Raw genomic sequence first — 17,570 nt, forward strand, 5'->3', positions numbered from 1 at the left:
ATGACCTTTTTAATCCAAAGTCCTAGTACAAGATCCTCAGTCTTCTCTGTGTTTTGTGTCCTCTCTGCCACAGCTGCTGTTTATTGCCTTACAAATCCAGGAACAGTGACCTTGACAATGAAATTACAGGAGATTGTAGGATTTTAAATGGAATTAGAACCTCCTCCAGCTTAAAAATGGCATTGCAGTGATCAAAATAATGTTCCTGAGATATAATTTGATAAAATCACTATCTTTGGCAAGATGGAAGTCTTGAGAAGGGTGGGATCCCCCCAGGGTCCCATGAAAGGGCATCATGAGAGGCAGATACCAGCTAGACTTCAGCAGCAAGCACTGGCCTTCTTTTGATAAAGTGGCAACGTAAAGTGCAGTCCTCATATTTTTCCTAATCCTCAAACAGCTTCCCAGTCGTGCTTACCTATATTACGCTCTTTCACAGATGAAAGAGAAGACACCAAGAAAAGGCACATATATTAGCCATTATTCTTGTGTGTGTGGAAAAAGGTGAAAATAGAAATGATAATGCCATGTGGTATTCTGAACAACAGTAATCCCTAAAGAATTGGTTAATCAAAATTTGCTTTCCAAAAAGTATCCTTAAGACTGGAATGAAATGTGAAAAAATGAAAGTTAATTGGTTGAGAGGATAGAATTCTAGTTGACTTTATTTTTGACTTTTTATTAGTATTATAATATTGTTTATACAATAAATAGAACAAATTATAATTGGTTGAAATTATCCCTTAGTAGCTGAGGGATATAACTTTTTCCCCAAATATCTGAATGATACAAAGTCATGGTCAGAGACTGTGTGGTGGTCTGTTCTGTTTTACGCACATAGTGTTTTATATATTTCTCTTAAATCACTTGGTGTTTGGATTGAGGCACTTGTATTTGTCCTGTGGGAGATGCCCAGCTAGCTCTGCCAGCTAACTGCTGCTGGAGCGACAGTAATCTTAAATTTTTATACCTGGTGGTATTATGTAATATTAACATAAGTGGATAGTCTGAGGGACTACCATCTTAAGGACTTTCTGTGTCATAGAAAATTGTCCTTGACCCTTGATTAAAATACTTTAATGCTTCTGAGCCTGTTCCTGTTTTATGGCGTTGTATATAATACAGCCACATGGAGGAATTCTTCCATGGCTCCTTCTTAGGCGTTTTGATCAAGTGGAATGCTTTGAGTCTCCATAAGGTTAGAACTTGTTAAACCCACATTTGAGAATGTGATAAAGCTATTCCATTGCTTAAGGCATAATTTTTCTTTCTCACAAATAACCTTAAGTTTACTTTTAAACTATCATATACATTCCCCAGCACAATAGCTGATTGATAGCTGCGCTGATGGAAAGATACAATTTGGAGATTAACTATACAGCATAGTGTGGTGGTTTCCTCTAATACTTCTTTTCTTTTTTCCCCAATATCATGCCATAGAAATATTTTGAGGTGAAACTGTTTGAAATATCATTATAACGGATACTGAGGGGAGATTTCTTGGTTTAAATGAGGGGAGAGATTTTTTCTAATCTCTATTTTTCTGAAAAGATGCCCTCTAGTGTCTGTCCCTCAGAGTGAAGCAGATATCTGTATTAGATTCAGCTTGATCAGACTGTTCACTTTATCTTCCCCGTTGTTCATTGTTGAAGTCAGCTAAATAAACTTACGCCATGTGGTTCATTTTTCCTCAGAGCAGTAGACCCTCTAAAATCCAGAGGATCAAATCTGCCAAAACTGATTGCCTTTTCTTGAATCTGAGCAGAGATCTCCAAGTTAAAAACCTTGTGGCTGGCTTACTCAATACAATTTTAAGTCCTTTTTCCCTCTCTTTTCACAGTCCTCTTACTCCCAGTTACTGGCAGCTACATGCCTTACCAAGCTTGTATCACGCACAAACAACCCCCTACCATTGGAACAGCGAATAGATATTCGTAAGTGGAGAATTTTCTTTCTGTCTTGAAGAAAATAGTTTGTTTAGTGATGTGCTAGTAATAGTCAAATGTATGTGTTTGTTCAGTGATATGCTGAGATTGCTAACCATACAAAATGTCTAGAATCCAGTTTGTTTCCAGAATTTGGGGCTTATGAAAGTGAAGGGCCCGACGCAATTACTTCTGGATAAAGCCTAAGTCCTCCCTTTTGTTATCGGGAGATTTCTTTCATTCATCTTTTCTTTACTGCCACTAATAACTAAGAAAAACATTGTTAATGATTTTGAATTCTGTGTAGACCACGTTCTTTAGCTACCTAGGGATAGAGTCAAAGCGGCTATACTGCAAATTCTTCATGTGACAAAATAAAATTCTGAATTAGAACACCTACTAATCTTAAATTTGAAGTCCCATTTGGAACAGTAGCATAAATAATTAAGACAGTTTGGGTTAAATAGTCTAAATTTATAATTTCTTGGCCATTTAGCATGTCTAAAGATATACACCCTTCTCTGGCAGAGCTTTCTATTATGTGGATTGGTTTTGTTTGTTGTTTTTTTTTAATAGGGAACTATGTGCTCAACTACCTTGCCACTCGGCCGAAGTTGGCTACTTTCGTGACACAAGCACTTATTCAGTTATATGCCAGAATCACAAAACTGGGCTGGTTTGACTGTCAGAAGGATGACTATGTCTTCAGAAATGCAATCACAGACGTCACAAGGTTTTTACAGGTACGGTGTATATATTTGATGTAATGGGAATGGGAGAACCAGCATATACATATATATAAACACACACACACACACTTAGACGCTTATCTACTTTTTAAACATGACACAAAATAGAATTATTTGGTGTATTCTCTTCTGCATGTTTTTTACCCTTAATATGTCTTGGTAGTGTTTGCATGTTGGCAAAAACAAACCATGTCTCAGTCTTTCAAATTCCTACATATGGTCCCAAGCAAAAATATGATTAATTAATTAGTTAATATTTTATAGATGGGCATTTCTTTCGAGTGTTAAATTAATACTTCAGTGAATAGCCCAGTACATATATTTTGAATAAGTGTGTTTGTAGGGTCAATGCATAGCCTTGGAAAGATATTTCCAAGTTATCCTCAAAAAAGTTATACAGCATGCACTTCATAATGATGTTTTGGTCAATAGTAGACCACATATACAACAGTGGTCCCGTAAAATTATAATGGAGCTGGAAAAAAAATGGAGCCTAGTGATGTCGAACTGTCTTAATGTCGTAGCACAATTTATTTTTTAAGTAAATTTAGTGTAGCCTAAGTGTACATATTTATAAAGTCTGTAGTGGTGTACAGCAGTGTCCTCGGCCTTCACATCCACTCACCACTCACTCACTGACTCACCCAGAACAACTTTCAATCCTGTAAGCTCCATTCATGGTAAGCGCCCTATACAGGTGTAGCTTTTTTAAAAAAAAAACTTTTATGCTGAATTTTTACTTTATCTTTGCTATGTTTAGATACACAAACACTTACCATTGTTATAGTTGCCCACAGTATAGTCACGTGGTGTACAAGTTTGTGCCTAGGAACAATAGCCTGTACCATACAGCCTAGGTGTGTAGTAGACTGTACCATCTAGGTTTATGTAAGTACACTCTATGATGTTAGTACAACAGTGAAATCCTCTAATAACACATTTCGTAGAACGTGTCGCCATCATTAAGTGACTCATGACTGTATCTACTTCCACAAACAGTTGATAAGAGGACCTGCTTACCTCAGCCCTGGAAGCTAAACTTTTAATTTTTCCAATTTAATAGGTTAAAAAAATTGGTATCTTATTGTTTGGGTTATGAGTGAGACTGGATAAATTTTGATATGTTTATTTATTGCTTATATTTGTTTTTCTGTGAACTTCTATTTATATCTTAACCACATTTCCTCAGATTCTTTACCTTTTACTTATTGTTTTATGCAGTCTCTTTGTAAAATGTGTTGCTTACTTGTCATTTACTTTAGTCATGTGTTTTGCAATTTACCTTTTTAAAATGTATATGCTATAATGCTTATGGGAATTTTTTTAATGTAAAAGTTTTAAATTTTGATGAAGTCAGATTTGACAGTCTTCTTTTGTGGTGACAGTTAGGTTTTATGTCCAGCAAAACAACAGTTTTAAACTATGATTCCTTGCTGCCTTGTCTAGGCAGTTTTACTAATGACACAGGAACCCATCATTCAAAAGTATGAGTGCATTCCAAATGCCAAAAGCGAGCACACATGACAACTCTTTCTACCTTATGCTTTTTTTAACCAGGATAGTGTTGAATACTGCATCATTGGTGTCACAATTTTATCTCAGCTAACCAATGAAATTAATCAAGTAAGTGCTACAGCCTTCCTCATTGAAGTAAGTGCCATATTTTTTCTTAGTATTGGTGTTTTCTGCTATGTGTGGGATGATCTTTTTTGGCAGTTGTGTGCTTTTGCGGTAAGTGATTAATGCCCTTTTGAAACAAAATAGTTCCATTGGGTTTTCCTCTGTAATTGCAACTCACCTCACTTTTTGTCCTGTTCCCTTTCTGTCTCCAGGTTGTTTTCCCCTTTTCCATCTTAGCTTTTTTTTTTTTATTATTGGTACTAATTATCATTTTAGAGATAAAAGCGATCCCAGCACTTTGGGAGGCCGAGGCAGGCGGATCACCTGAGGTCAGGAGATCAAGACCAGCCTGGCTAACATGTTGAAACCCCGTTTCTACTAAAAATACAAAAAATTAGCCGGGCGTGGTGGCATGTGCCTGTAGTCCCAGCTACAGGCAGGAGACAGGCAGGAGAATCGCTTGAACCCGGGAGGTGGAGGTTGCAGCGAGCCAAGATCGCACTATTGCACTCCAGCTTGGGCAACAAGAGCGAAACTCCATCTCAAAAAAAAAAAAAAAAGCAAAATACTACTGCCTTGCCCATGGAAGAGAATGACTTCAAAAAAGAGACCGTAAAGGTCGACCTTTTGTGTGCCCCTTCTGCTCCTATATACTTTAAATTTTTTAAATGGTCATTGATGCCACAGAATACTACAGAGGAAACACCAGTGGCTTTCTTTTGCCCTGGCTATATTTTAGTCATTTACTTTTTTATCCAGCTAAAAATTTGTGATTATAGAACAGGCTCGTATCAATATTAGTTATAACATCTCACCCTTAAGTTGGAAGCATATTAATGATATCAGCATTACTGTTGCTATTGCTCATAATTCTGCAGACATTTTTATTAACCCTGAGAAATCTTAACTGTGAGTTGGTCCTATTTCAAATGTATTAGCTTAGAGCCTGTGAAAATTGGGAGTCCATGTTGTGTTCTCTTGCCACATGAAGTCCCCGTTGTGATCAGTAATTACCAAAATAATAACAGCTTACACTTTTGAATGATTACTGTTACCACCATTCTAAGCACTTTATAGTAACTAATTTTATTCTCCGAACAGTCATATGAGGTAGGTACTGTGTTTATCCCATTTTCTGGATCAGGAAACTGAGGCACATAAAGATGAAATCATTTACCTAAGGTTTCACAAGCAACAGATGTGATTCAAACCCAAATAGTCTTATTCTAGGGCCTGTGTTCTTAACAACTAATGTACTATTTAACCACTCTTATCTTTGCAGCAGAAGAGCAGATGCATTAACTAAAGATAGAGATTGTGGACTTAATGTTTTCCCCTTTGAAGCTTGGCCCCACAGAGTACATAAATTTTGATATATGTATAATAAAAAGCTTCAAGATTTTACTTTTCTAAGAAAATGATGAAATTTTATGTAGCATTTAGTGTGTAATCATTCTCTGTGTTATGATCGGTATAACAGATTATATGATACATAATCTAGCAAGACCTTTATTATCTAAGACACATGATAACACAATGACAGAAGAAAGAATTGGAGAATATTTTGAGCCTCTAAATAATTTGAATTTTCCATTGTTTTGTGATTGTCAGATTCAAAAAACAAAGTATATTTCTGTCACTATTCTTACTTAGAACCTAGAAATAAAATTAAGAAGACTTGATTGTCAGTAATCTTGCTGCCTTACACTTTAATGTGGCAAAAACAAAATGAGTCTCCTCTTGGATGAATTGATCAGTAAACAAAAGAGATTTAAGCTTTCAGTACATGGTTAGACTGAAAATACTCCTGACAACTTTGAAGTTATTTTATTCCACATATTGAGTACCTAGTATGTGTTAGGACTGGGAGCATACTAAAGAAGTAAAAGGTTTAGTTCTTAGCCACAAAAACGTAATTTAGCTGAAAAGACAAGAACAGGGAAAGTCAGAGACCAATACAACTCCTTAAATTAAGTTTTCACTTCTGGGGTATAGACAATATGTTGAAATAGGTTAGAAAAGGAGGTGAATATTTTGGGCTGTTGTCATTTGGAAATTCTGCAGTAACTTTAGCGTTGAGGTTTTTTTTTTCGTTTTTGTGTTTGTTTTGAGTTTTGCTTACCAAAATCAAAGTCTTGTTACTCTGTCTGTGGGTGTTTAAGAGACAGGATCTCACTCTGCTGCCCAGGCTGGAGTGTAGTGCAGCCATGAATGCCTGGGCTCCAGGCCCTCCTGAGTAGCTGGGACTTACAGGCATGCCCCACCACACCGATTTTTTTTTTTTTTTTTTTTTAAGTTTTTAGAGGTGGTGGGGGGTCTCACTGTGTCTGCTTCTGGGCTCAAATGATCCTCCTGCCTCAACCTCCCAAAGTTCTAGAATTACAGAGGTGAGTCACCACGCCTGGCCCATTAAGCCATAGTACAACATGAAAGTAATTATCAGTAACGTCTGCCAACAATTTAAGTTTTACCTCCCTGAATACAGAGGAAAAAAAGAATTTGCAGCAGAGATTATCCATCCTTTTGTTTTCCCTCTGTAAGCTAGAGAGAAAGGATACCCTGGCTATTAGCAGTTTACTATCCTCCATCCTTTCACTAGATAGGGTTTCACAATAATTTAAATGTTAAAAATGTTTTTATGTTTATGTTGCTCTTACTGGAAATCCTTCTAGCTTATAGGAAGTCTACATGAAAAATTCTTTTTTTGCAATTAATTCTTTGCATTGGTTTCTTCTTTTTCTGCACAGGCAGACACCACCCATCCTTTAACCAAGCACAGAAAAATAGCCTCTTCTTTTCGCGATTCATCATTATTTGATATCTTCACACTTTCCTGCAATTTACTAAAACAGGTGAGCATGTAGTTTGGGTCATATTTCCCATTTACTTTTAAAAGAATGATAATGGATGGGAACTTGCTAAATGTCAGCTTTTAACTGATCCCATGAGAGTTTATGCATCTCTTTAATCATCATCTCTTATATAAGATTCATAGAGGCATTGAAGGAACTGGTCAGAATGACCACTGAGGTTGGAGAAATGATTGTCACTTCCCTGTTTCAGATCAGTTCCCCTAGGTAAAGAGCAGTAAGTGAGCACTTACCCCATACTCCTATCTTAAAGGGATCTAGTTTACCTAACTCAGAGTTTGAAGTTCTGTTGTTGTTTTTATAACGACATAAAATCTTTCTATATGGTGTGAAAGCATGTTAGTTTTATGGTGTTTGGATTCTTAGTGCTCTGAAAGTAGGTTCAGACTACATTGTTAGCATACAGAAACCAGGCTGGTTCCCCTGTCCCCCGCTAAGTTAAAAGCAGCACATAAACAAGCAACATCTGTAAGGAAAAGTAGGTTTTGAATTTTTAACATCCATTTAGATTTAATAACCTGGAGGAGTAGACAGTATCACATAAGGAAATTACCTGTGTTAAAATTGAAAGTTGGTGTTTTCAGTTCATTTATTGATAGAGCTGAACTAGGAAGGAAGTGTTAAGCTGGGAGTTCCATACAGTTGTAACACAGCTCGGATACTTTGTCCCTATAGAAAGCTACATAGGGTTAGCTTCTGGCTTTTTGTTCATTTTTGTGGTTTTGTTCTTATTTTCCAACATTTCCCAATTTTAGTTTTGGAAGCCAGTTTGTATTCTTTCTGTTATTCCAGTTAATGATATTCATCTTTTTCCTCAATTACTTAGTTTTACCTTAGAATTCCCAAATAATCCTCAGGTTAAGCAAAGCTGCCTAGCAAAAGCTGTTGCACCCCCTGGAGGGGAAAAGCTTTTGAGAAAACTAAGGATTGAATCCTCCTTACTGATACCATCAGGAACAAATAATTAGCCAGCCAGTCACGGAGGCTCAGCTGGTATATCCTTGGAATGGGACAGGCACAGTAGCTATGGCCAGTACTCACCTGTAGTCTGCAGTTACATTGCAATGAGTAAATAAAATTCAGTGATGATTTTTAATTCTGGTTTGAGAGATTTTTGGTGATGGTGGTTTTAAAAACAAGGAAAGAAAGTAGGGCAGGGTGTTAAGCATCCTCAGAGCTCCCTCCAGAGTTTAATCCCAGCCCTGTCTAGAAATAACTAGGATCTCACATGCCAGTAAAATGACCACAGGAGCCATATTGCTTCAGAATTCTTTGTGACCATTATGTCTACATTGTGTGAGGAGTATAGTAAGTGTTAAAACAGGGCTTTCTTTAAATACCAACTTCATGTTTTTATAGTAAATATGTTTTAATAGTATATAAGGAGCTAGGTATTTTCATAGTAACAGGTGATAGAAGTACCACATCTTTGGAGAGAAGGGGACATTTTACTGTGCTAACATATAGCCCTCCTTTTCTGACTTAACAGCTTTGTCGAGTCTGGGAGCAAGCTGGGAAGAGAGGAGTGATTTTGGGGACTCATTATGTGGTAATTTTTACAGGCTTCAGGAAAGAATCTAAACTTGAATGATGAAAGTCAGCATGGCTTGCTCATGCAACTGCTCAAGCTCACCCATAACTGCCTCAACTTTGACTTCATTGGCACTTCCACTGATGAGTCCTCAGATGACCTGTGTACAGTGCAGATTCCCACCAGCTGGAGATCAGGTAACAGAACTTCCTCCACCTCAAAGGCTGTTACTCCCCTACAGAGTGTCTGTAGAATGATCTAAAGAACTCCTGGCAACTCCTGTGTATTCTGAGGGAGAATTGAGAAAAAATTCTAACGTCTTTTTTTGTTTGTTTGTTTTTTAAAGACAGGGTCTCACTCTGTCACCCAGGCTGGAGTGCAGTGGCACGATCACAGCTCACTGCAGCCTCAACCTCCTGGACTCAAGCAGTCTTCCCATCTCAGCCTCCCAAGTATCTGGAACTACAGGCACATGCCACCACACCCGGCTAATTTTGTTTGTTTATGTTTTGTAGAAGTGGGGTCTCACAATGTTGCCCAAGCTAGTCTTGAACTTCTGGGTTCAAGTGATTCTCCTACCTTGGCCTCCCAGAGTGCTGGGACTACAGGTGTGAGCCACTGTGCCCGGCCAGTAACATCTATTTTATAATGTTGGGGAGGTTGTTGGAGTAATCTTATAGATCCCCCAGTGTCAATGAACTTTTAAAATTGCTGATTAATAATAGATACGTATTTCACCTTCTTGCATTAATTGCCTAGAGACTTCTGTAATCTATTTAGGGTAATAACTATCTTTAAAAACAAAATCAAACACAACAACTTGTTCTTATGTTTGTCTTTGTGTTCCAGAAGGATAAAAGTTTTAAATTCTTTTTATGGACAGAGGTGTTCAGATTAAGTTCTCAGAGAATTGAAAGAAGAAATCTGTTTCTTAGAGAAGCTAAAATAGTACTTTCAAAAAAAGAAAAGACGCCGGGCGTGGTGGCTCACGCCTGTAATCCCAGCACTTTGGGAGGCGGAGGCAGGCGGATCACTATGTCAGGAGTTCAAGACCAGCCTGGCCAACATGGTAAAACCCCGTCTCTACTAAAAGTACAAAAATCAGCTGGGCATGGTGGCACGTGCCTGTAATCCCAGCTACTCGGGAGGCTGAGGCAGGAGAATCCTTTGAACCGGGACCTGGGAGGCAAAGGTTGCAGTGAGCCGAGATCGCACCATTGCACTCCAGCCTGGGCTACAGAGGGAGACTCCGTCTCAAAAAAAAGAAAAGAAAAAGGGAAACCAAAAAACCCCTATATGCTTATCACTTCCAAAGGAAATAAATACTCTGTAAGATAAGTAGGCAGAAGGATGTGCTCCCTGATGTATAGTGCTGGAAGTATGCCAGCGGCAATGTTCATACTTAATAAAGTGATGTCTTTTGTCTTTTTCTTCCCCAGCCTTCTTAGATTCTTCAACCCTGCAGCTGTTTTTTGACCTGTATCATTCCATCCCTCCTTCATTTTCACCTCTGGTGAGTCAGGACTACCGTTTCTTAAAGCAAACCTATTCCTAGAAGATAGCAATGGTGAATGAACCTTATATTCATTTTTTTTTTATAAAATTATACAAGTAAAGCATAGAAATACTAGGCTAGTTATCTAGTCTTTTGAGATTAAGCTTGTAGCCTAAAGGTTCCAGCCATAAAGTCTTAATTATTTTTAAATTATTCTTGTCTAAAGGCCAATTCCTGCAGATAGTCAAGCTCTTTTGGGTCTCATCGTGTATCTGACTTTATGCTGTTCCTCAAACGGCCACAGGCTAGCACCTGGGGATTCACCTAATACTGTCTAGTTGAACTATTAAGATTGTCCTGACTCAGAAAATTCCTTAGGTGTACATCAGATTGTCATAAATGGAAACTGTGATGGGAAGGCTAATTTGCATACTTACCCTGAATAACATTTGAAAGCTATTGGGAATGGTGTATTTCTCCTTTAAAGCCATAATTAACCTAAAACCTCAAAATTCATTCAGGTTCTAAAATACTATTGGTCTGGTATTTCAGATTGTTGGTGTAAATTACTGGTTGGTGTTATACACAAAATATATAAAGAAAACACAGTGAAGTAATGAGTAGTGTGCATAGTGTTTGTTCAGTAGAGGACTTTTCTGGTCATTGTAGCACTTCTCCAAATTAATGTAGACCTTTGTGTTCGCTGAAACATGATTTCAGTGTTGTCAGGTGTATCGTTAAGGTTACTGCAAGAAAAGGTAGCACAGTCAAGAGGGATGATTAAGAAAGTACTACTTGCAAAGGTGTGGGTAAAATTAAGGGACACCAACATGGGGTGGTGGTGCATGCCCCTGGGGCTGGCAGTAGTGGGGAGCCTCAAAGGGCAAGTGAAGGAAACCTGGAGAGAGTTGAAGCTGTGGCTTAGAGGAGGGCTGGACAACAAGAACTACGGCCATCACTAGAGAACCTCTGCCACCGCACAGCCAGCTGGATGGTCGGAAGAGGGGTACCCTGTTCCCCTCTGCCCTCTAATCTCCTGCTGGTACTTTCCATTGGTTGAAGCCAACTAGAAGCCAGAGGGCAAGGGAGCTTGGCTGCTGTCCTCAACAGAGGTCAGCCTCCTAGGGAATAGGGCAGGGTGGAAAAGGGTCAAAAGCAGATCTAGAGGGGCAAACAGAGAATATAAATATCTAACACAGCGGGAACAGGGGGAAATGTCTTCAGGGATAAAGCTGGGTTGTGTTTTTTTGTTTGTTTGTTTGAGGCAGAGTTTTGATCTTGTTGCCCATGCTAGAGTGGAATGGCACGATCCATGGGTTCAAGTGATTCTCCTGCCTCAGCCTCCTGAGTAGCTGGAATTACAGGCATGAGCCACCACGCCTGGCTAATTTTGTATTTTCAGTAGAGACAAGAGTTTCTCCGTGTTGGTCAGACTGGTCTCAAACTCCCGACCTCAGGTGATCTGCCTGCTTCAGCCTCCCAAAGTGCTGGGATTACGGGCGTGAGCCACCACGCCTGGCCAAAGCTGGCTTTTTTTAGGGCCCAGATATGATATGCTTATTTCTTTTTTTTTTTTGAGACGGAGTCTCTCACTGTTGCCCAGGCTGGAGTGCAGTGGCGCAATCTCAGCTCACTGCAATCTCCACCTCCCAGCTTCAAGCGATTCTCCTCCCTCAGCCTCCCAAGTACCTGGGATTACAGGTGCCCGCCACCACGCCCAGCTAATTTTTTGTATTTTTGGTAGAGATGGGGTTTCACTATGTTTGCCAGGCTGGTCTCAAATTCTTGATCTCGTGATCTGCCCGCCTCAGCCTCCCAAAGTGCTGGGATTACAGGCGTGAGCCACCGCGCCCGGCCGATAACACTTATTTCTTTATAGCATGTAATGACATAAGCACATAATATCTACATGTCAAACTCAGATTAGCCAAGAAAACTAAATCTAAAACTTTAAAGTATAAATTGCTCGATATTTTTAAGGGTGAAATAATGTATCTCAGCAAGAACAAAGATGCCATTGGAGTGGTCAAAGGAATTTGTACCTAAGGGAATTTCCAAACTGAATTTAACAGGCTGCTATGGTTTGCTTGGATCTATGTTCTTTTCTTTTCTCTTTTTAAAATAATGTTGCTTCAGATATCCTAAAGAAGGATATTGTAGGAGGTGGAACGTTTCTGGTGAAAATAACTGTATAGTCTTTTTAATCGTTGTGTTTGGGTTCTGCCCTGCATTTAGGTATTATCCTGCTTGGTACAGATCGCTTCAGTCAGAAGATCCCTGTTTAACAATGCAGAGAGGGCCAAGTTTCTCTCTCATCTTGTTGATGGTGTTAAACGAATACTGGAAAACCCACAGGTAAGTTTATCTGAGAATTTACATATGTATAGGATTAGTGTATGCCCAGCTGGTTATGAGTCAGAAGGAAATCTATCCCGAGGCCCAGTAAACAATTCAGTCTGTTGTTCTTCAGGGAAGACTGATGTGAATCTCTATTTGTAGACCAATTCTGAGATTATTTGCCCAAAAGAGGAGCTTATATCCTCCAGCTTCAGAAATGTAGGAGTTACAGGAAAGAATCACTTTGCTATAAGGAAATAAGGAAGAAGCTAGTCATTTTTCCCCCAAGAAATTAAGAATCTAACATCGCCGGGCACAGTGGCTCACGCCTGTAATCCCAACACTTTGGGAGGCCAAGGTGGGCAGATCACTTGAGGTCAGGAGCTCAAGACCAGCCTGGCCAACATAGTAAAACCCTGTCTCTACTAAAACTACAAAAAAAATTAGCCGGCCATGGTGGCACATGCCTGTAATCCTAGCCACTCGGGAGGCTGAGGCAGGAGAATCGCTTGAACCCGGGAGGCAGAGATTGCAGTGAGCCGAGATCATGCCATTGCACTCCAGCTTGGGCGACAGAGTAAGACTCCGTCTCAAAAAAAAAAATCTAACATTTGCTTTTTGATTTTGTTTACCATTTCTAAAAAACGTTTATCGGTAACCTAAGTATATAGGGCTGCTTTTAGGTGGGAAGGAAGATAATTCTTTCAAACTTTAATTTCATAACTCGATTGCCCTTTTTGTCTTTTGAAGTCCCAGTGATTCGGTATTTTTTTTGAAAGTATCACTTCTTTACACTAGAAGAAAATTAAAAAGCAGTTTATTTTAAAATATACTCAGTTTTGTCTCTCTTTTTAAAATTCATTTATTCATTCAACAAATTATATTGAGTACCTGCTCTGTGCCAGGGATACACAGGTGAACAAAACAAAGTCTTAGCCCACATATGCTAACAGAAGAAGACATATCAGGAAACATACAATTAAATATACTGGTAGAATAGACTTTAAAATATCTGTAATATTTGCTATAACTATATCATATAAACACTAATATATGAATAAATTACAGTAAGTGATATAAATATATGAAACATTTGTATAACTTTGCTAACTATCGGTTAGTTGTGCTGAATGATCAGTTTGACAGATGTGGAAATGAAAATTGCATTAGATTTCCTTTGATTGGTAACAGTAAGAAAACAAGACAGTCACGTCTTAGGTCGTGCCCACTTCTGCCGTAATGAGCTTTACAGCCTCAGTGTGATCCTCCTGGGCTTCTGTTTCAAACTCTGTCCATTGAGGCTAATAATGTCATCTCATATGATTATTATTGTGAACATATGAGATAATAAATGTGACTGTCCCTTTTCAAGGTGACTTTAAAAAATTGTTTCTGAACATGATGCAGACGTATCATTCTGAATCATGACCTGCAGCCCAGAAGTTAGAAAGTAGATTCTACCCCTTCCCCCCGTGCCATCTCAAGCATGCGTCATTCTTGAAGTATGTTAAGGCACATTTTACATTCTATTTTTCTCCTCTGCTGTTGCCAGAGTTTATCAGACCCAAACAATTACCATGAGTTTTGCAGACTACTGGCCCGATTGAAGAGTAACTATCAACTGGGAGAATTGGTAAAGGTGGAAAACTACCCTGAGGTCATCCGATTGATAGCCAACTTCACAGTGACCAGCCTACAGGTTTGTCTTTGATTACTTGTGTCTTCCTTCCTAAATACTGGAATCTCTTGCTTGTTGGTTTTAACCATATAAGAATATTTTTTTTTTCTTGGCAAAGGTAACCATAAGTACAGTATAGCCCTGCAGAGTAGTTACTGTTGTGGCCTGTGATTCACATTTACACAAGTGCAAGTAGTGTGGGGAGAGGAACGTGTGGGAATTACTAGGATAATATAATATTCAGATTCATCCCACAGAGAATTCCCTCATAGTCACCCCAAAAAAGCCAAGGTTGGAACAGGGAGCTAGACAGAAGAGTAAAAAGAGAGTTGATGCCCTCTCTTTCTTAGTCGTGTAATATAGAACAATGGGTCTCAAATTGTATGGCTTGTATCACAGTCATCTAGGGGACTGATGAAAAAATATAGATTCTTGAGTCTTATCCCCATAATTTCTGGTTCACTAGGTCCAGGGTAGAGCCTTGGTGTTTCTAACAAGTTCTTCAGGCGATTGTCATGCATACTAATGGTTGAGACCCACTTACATGTGGCTTTCCTTGTGGTAAGGCTTACACAGCCAGCATAGAGTAGCCCTTCTCATTAGATGCTTAATCTCGAAAATACTAATAAATACATTAAACTAGTTGCCATACACAGAACAAAGCCCACAAAAGTCTATCCTCTTTTTTTAAAAAAAAGAAAAAAGTCTTTATCTTCTGTGTCGATGGCATAGGACTAACATGTAGAGAAATGAAAAATATGCCTTCTGCTTTTCTACTTTTCTTTAGCACTGGGAATTTGCTCCAAATAGTGTGCACTATCTTCTGAGCCTGTGGCAGCGGCTGGCAGCCTCTGTGCCGTATGTCAAAGCCACAGAGCCCCACATGCTGGAAACTTACACTCCTGAGGTCACCAAAGCCTACATCACATCCCGGTTGGAATCTGTGCACATCATACTGAGGTAAGGAAACTTAGCCTCATTCATTCCCGCACCAGTGGCCTGTTGTCACACTTCCTAGAGATCAGACACCCCATTGGCAAAAAGGTACTCAAAGCATGTCTCATTGGAGCTACTACAGTTCATGGTTCTTCTTCCTTGTCAGCAGAGTAGCATGAGAGCATAAAGCCTGATAGAATATTCTTGTCTCTTGAACATTTATATTCTATTCATATTCCCCCTTTTCACTGTCCATAGCAATATCTTTGAATACAGAGTATATCCATATAATGTTTGTCCTTGCCACTGTTTTTCTTTCAGTGTGAGAAACATTTATAAGATATAGATGATAAGAATTATGTGTAACTTATAGGTGCTTAATGTGAACTCCTAAAGAAATAAGTGGATAAAGATTACACAATCTAGTTATCAATTCTAATTCCAGAGCTAGAACACATAAGAATTCTAAGCCACTGATCACTGATTGCTTTACATTCACACATGGTTTCTGTCTACATTGACTTAACTGAACCAAAAACCCGTAGCTAAAGAAATGTCAAGCCCTTTCAAAAATTACCTATATTAAATGAAGTTATCCCTGTTTAGGTGGCTTTCTTGTTTTCACTGGCTGTTTGTCAAGAGAATTTACTTGGAGTCTAAGAGTCTGGGGCCTTTTTAAGTTGGATTCTTAATTTGCTTAGCCCCAAGTGCATTGAATAGTCATGAGTTATAGTCTTAACTGTTGATGACTTGAATCAGTTCAAAATCTGAGTATTCATGAAGTTCACCAGCAAGCCTTCTTCTGTCACCTCCATAGCTTCCACTCCTGAGGATTCAGCTGGCTTCAGTGAGGCATTGTTGGGGAGTGGTTACATGTTTGTAGGCTCTGGGGCCAGATAGCCAGTTAGTAGCTGTGTACTCTTGGGCAAGTTGCTCCATTTCTGTATTTGTAAAATTCAAATAATAATAGGCCTACCTCATAAGGTTCTTAGAAGGATTAAATTAATATGACCTGGCACAGTGTGTAGCACATGGTAAGCACACAGCTAGTTTTAGTGCTGCTGCTCCTGCTACTGCTGCTGCCATTATCATACTGCAGTGTAACAACAGAAGAGCTCCTCATTGGACAAGATGTTAAAAGCTAGGAGCTGGCAGATAAGGCAAGACCTAGTACAGGGCCACAATGCCTTGTCTGCAATTCCAAAGTCAAAGATGTGACAAAAGAAATTTCCTCATCAGTTTGGCATTAGAATTCACTTGTTACAAAACTGGACAGGAGTTGGTATGAGACCATTTATAGTTTTTTTTAAATCCTACTTAGTATGACCATTTATAATACTATAAGTTTTGCTACGGGAACATTGAGTTTGATGTGCCACAAAGCCCATCAAGGGTTTTACATGATATGGTAGAAGCATCATACTGCCTTCCTCCAGTTTGAACAGTTCTGAATTCCAAGACACATCTGGCCACAATGGCCTCCCACACAGGACTGTGTACTTATCCTACAGTTTACTATAGTCAGTTTACTATATACAGTTTACTGTATAGCGAAAGACTAAGAGTCAAGAGGTCAGAGAGGTGAGAAGGGCAGGACTTTGAGGTTTAAGGCAGAAAAACATTAAGAGTTGAGAATTCAGATTGTAAGATTTGACACCAACAAGCAGAATATACCTAAGGGAGACTAGGGCGAAGACATTGGCCTTCTGCCTCATTAAACATTCTTCCTTGGGAAAAAGTAATGTCGGGATGTAGACCTCTACAGTCAGAAATGGTGGCTAAGTGAAGAAGCCAGAGAGCCGCTATATTGGGCAAATCAGTAGTCATATTTTAAGAGAGCTGCCTTCCTTCTTCCCTTGGGAATAGAGATGGCCTGGAAGATCCCCTGGAGGATACGGGGCTCGTCCAGCAGCAGTTGGACCAGCTGTCCACCATTGGGCGTTGTGAGTATGAGAAGACGTGTGCACTCCTCGTGCAGTTGTTTGACCAGTCAGCCCAGTCGTACCAGGAGCTGCTACAGAGCGCCAGCGCAAGCCCAATGGACATTGCAGTGCAGGAGGGTGAGTGTGCAGCATGCTGGGAACTCTAGACCTGTGAGGAGATGTTGTCCAGTACCCCTTCACTCATTGCCACCTCTTTCCTACCTCCCCGCAAAAGGATTCTTTCATCCTCAGTTGTCTCCATATGCACAAGAATCTTTATGAGTGAATAAATCCCTCAAGGGACTAGGGAAGAAGAACTGAAATCACATCTGCAGAGGGATTTTGTTTTAAGAGATGAGGTCTCACTATGTTGCCCACGTGGGCCTTGTACTTCTTGGCTCAAATGATCCTCCTGCCTCAGCCTCCCGAAGTAGCTGGGACTACAGGCATCTGCCACCACACCTGGCTCCGACTACAGGCATCTGCCACCACACCTGGCTCCTGTCT

General features: G+C 39.4%; 1 protein-coding gene across 5 annotated transcripts in view; it reads left to right on the forward strand.

Annotated features, from left to right (window-relative positions):
• XPO7 (exportin 7) overlaps positions 1-17,570 on the forward strand; it is an 86,203-nt gene that overhangs the window by 47,161 nt on the left and 21,472 nt on the right. For 3 of the 5 annotated variants that reach the window (XM_054560909.2, XM_024250573.3, NM_001132470.1), the window contains 10 exon segments: positions 1,841-1,934; positions 2,502-2,668; positions 4,232-4,297; positions 7,042-7,146; positions 8,727-8,892; positions 10,135-10,208; positions 12,426-12,545; positions 14,080-14,226; positions 14,993-15,165; positions 17,008-17,201. In XM_054560909.2, the coding sequence (XP_054416884.1) occupies positions 1,841-1,934; positions 2,502-2,668; positions 4,232-4,297; positions 7,042-7,146; positions 8,727-8,892; positions 10,135-10,208; positions 12,426-12,545; positions 14,080-14,226; positions 14,993-15,165; positions 17,008-17,201 (1,306 nt within the window). 5 annotated transcript variants of the gene reach the window in all.

The sequence above is a fragment of the Pongo abelii genome, chromosome 7, assembly GCF_028885655.2.
Source record: "Pongo abelii isolate AG06213 chromosome 7, NHGRI_mPonAbe1-v2.0_pri, whole genome shotgun sequence".
Lineage (NCBI taxonomy): Eukaryota > Metazoa > Chordata > Mammalia > Primates > Hominidae > Pongo > Pongo abelii.